Consider the following 1,345-nt stretch of genomic DNA (forward strand, 5'->3'; position numbering starts at 1 on the left):
GATAGATAGATAGAAAGACAGATAGATAGATAGATAGATAGATAGATAGATAGATAGATGGATAGATAGATAGATAGATAGATAGATAGATGATAGATAGATAGATAGATAGATAGATAGATGATAGATAGATGGATAGATAGATAGATAGATAGATATATAGATAGATGGATAGATAGATAGATAGATGATAGATAGATAGATAGATGATAGATAGATGGATTAATAGATGGATAGATAGAATTTTCTGAATATTGTTACACCGCCGGCCGTGTTTTTTGATGCTGTTCTCGGGTTGCAGGGACTGCCGTGATGAATCCGGCCGGAGTGACGCAGCTTCTCCTTCAGCTCCTGGTCTTGGCTTCATGTGCCGGAGCCCAAGCAACGTCCAACATAAGCCTGCGCACGTTCGTCGGCTGCGCGGTGCGAGAATTCACTTTCTTGGCCAAGAAACCCGGGTGCAAAGGCTTGCGGGTCACCACCGACGCTTGCTGGGGGCGCTGCGAGACCTGGGAGGTAAGTGGCCCAATCCATCAGCTCCAGAACATGGATGACGGAAAGAAACGTTCTAGGTATCTAGGTTGCAATGTTCTAAAGATTACGAGATCGAAGATTCCGATGCATCGTCTTCTTGTTACATAAAACTTTGTATAAAAATGTGAAAAAAAACATATTTTTTGTTAATTATATAATTATATTTATTAATAATTTCAACCTGGAAACCCCCCCCCCCGGATACCTAAATTCCGATGTCAAACTGTAAACGTCTGCTTCATCTTTTGGAAAGGTTAAATTATATTTGAAAGGGTTAAAAAAGAATCCGTCTCCGGGTGTTACTTTAGATAATATCTCATTTTTTTTAAACTAACCTTTTGGAGAAGCTGCAGCTCCAGAGTTGAAAGGAGCCAATCAGTGAAAAGAAAGCACTTGCGTTGAAATTGATGGGCGTGTTAGACCCCCCCCCCAGAACTCCCCAGAGCTCCAGCTGACTTGGCGGAGTGTCCCTGAAACCCATTCATGACCATGCGACGTTGTGAGCCCCTAGCGTGCACGGGCTTGGCCGTGAAGGGGTTAAACCTCGCGCTGGTCGAGTCGTATTGCGATGATGAGATTTGGTTATGATTTCCGATTGTCTCCTCTTCCGCCCCCGCTGCAGAAACCCATCCTAGACCCCCCGTACCTGGACGCCTATCACCGAGTCTGCACCTACAACGAAACCAAACTGGTCACCATAAAGCTGCCGAACTGCGTCCCGGACGTGGATCCTTCCTTCACCTACCCCGTGGCGATCCGATGTGACTGCGGCGTCTGCTCCACCACCACCACGGAGTGCGAAACCATCTGA

At 45.7% G+C, this 1,345-nt stretch overlaps 1 protein-coding gene across 1 annotated transcript; it reads left to right on the forward strand.

Moving 5' to 3' along the window:
- The first annotated feature begins 312 nt into the window (after window positions 1–312).
- LOC149273574 (glycoprotein hormone beta-5-like) lies at window positions 313–1,345 on the forward strand. The gene is made up of 2 exons (XM_089506143.1): window positions 313–516; window positions 1,157–1,345. The coding sequence occupies exons 1-2, from the start codon at window positions 313–315 to the stop codon at window positions 1,343–1,345; spliced, it is 393 nt and encodes a 130-aa protein (XP_089362269.1).

This window comes from Sceloporus occidentalis, unplaced genomic scaffold, assembly GCF_023333645.1.
Source record: "Sceloporus occidentalis isolate IW3139 unplaced genomic scaffold, rSceOcc1.0.p SCAF_366, whole genome shotgun sequence".
NCBI lineage: Eukaryota > Metazoa > Chordata > Lepidosauria > Squamata > Phrynosomatidae > Sceloporus > Sceloporus occidentalis.

Bases quoted from the DNA above. Each gene is read 5' to 3' on its own strand.
- LOC149273574 (XM_089506143.1), top strand. From the start codon at position 313: ATGAATCCGGCCGGAGTGACGCAGCTTCTCCTTCAGCTCCTGGTCTTG. The intron at 517-1,156 runs GTAAGTGGCCCA...CCCCCGCTGCAG, and splicing joins GGCGCTGCGAGACCTGGGAG to AAACCCATCCTAGACCCCCC.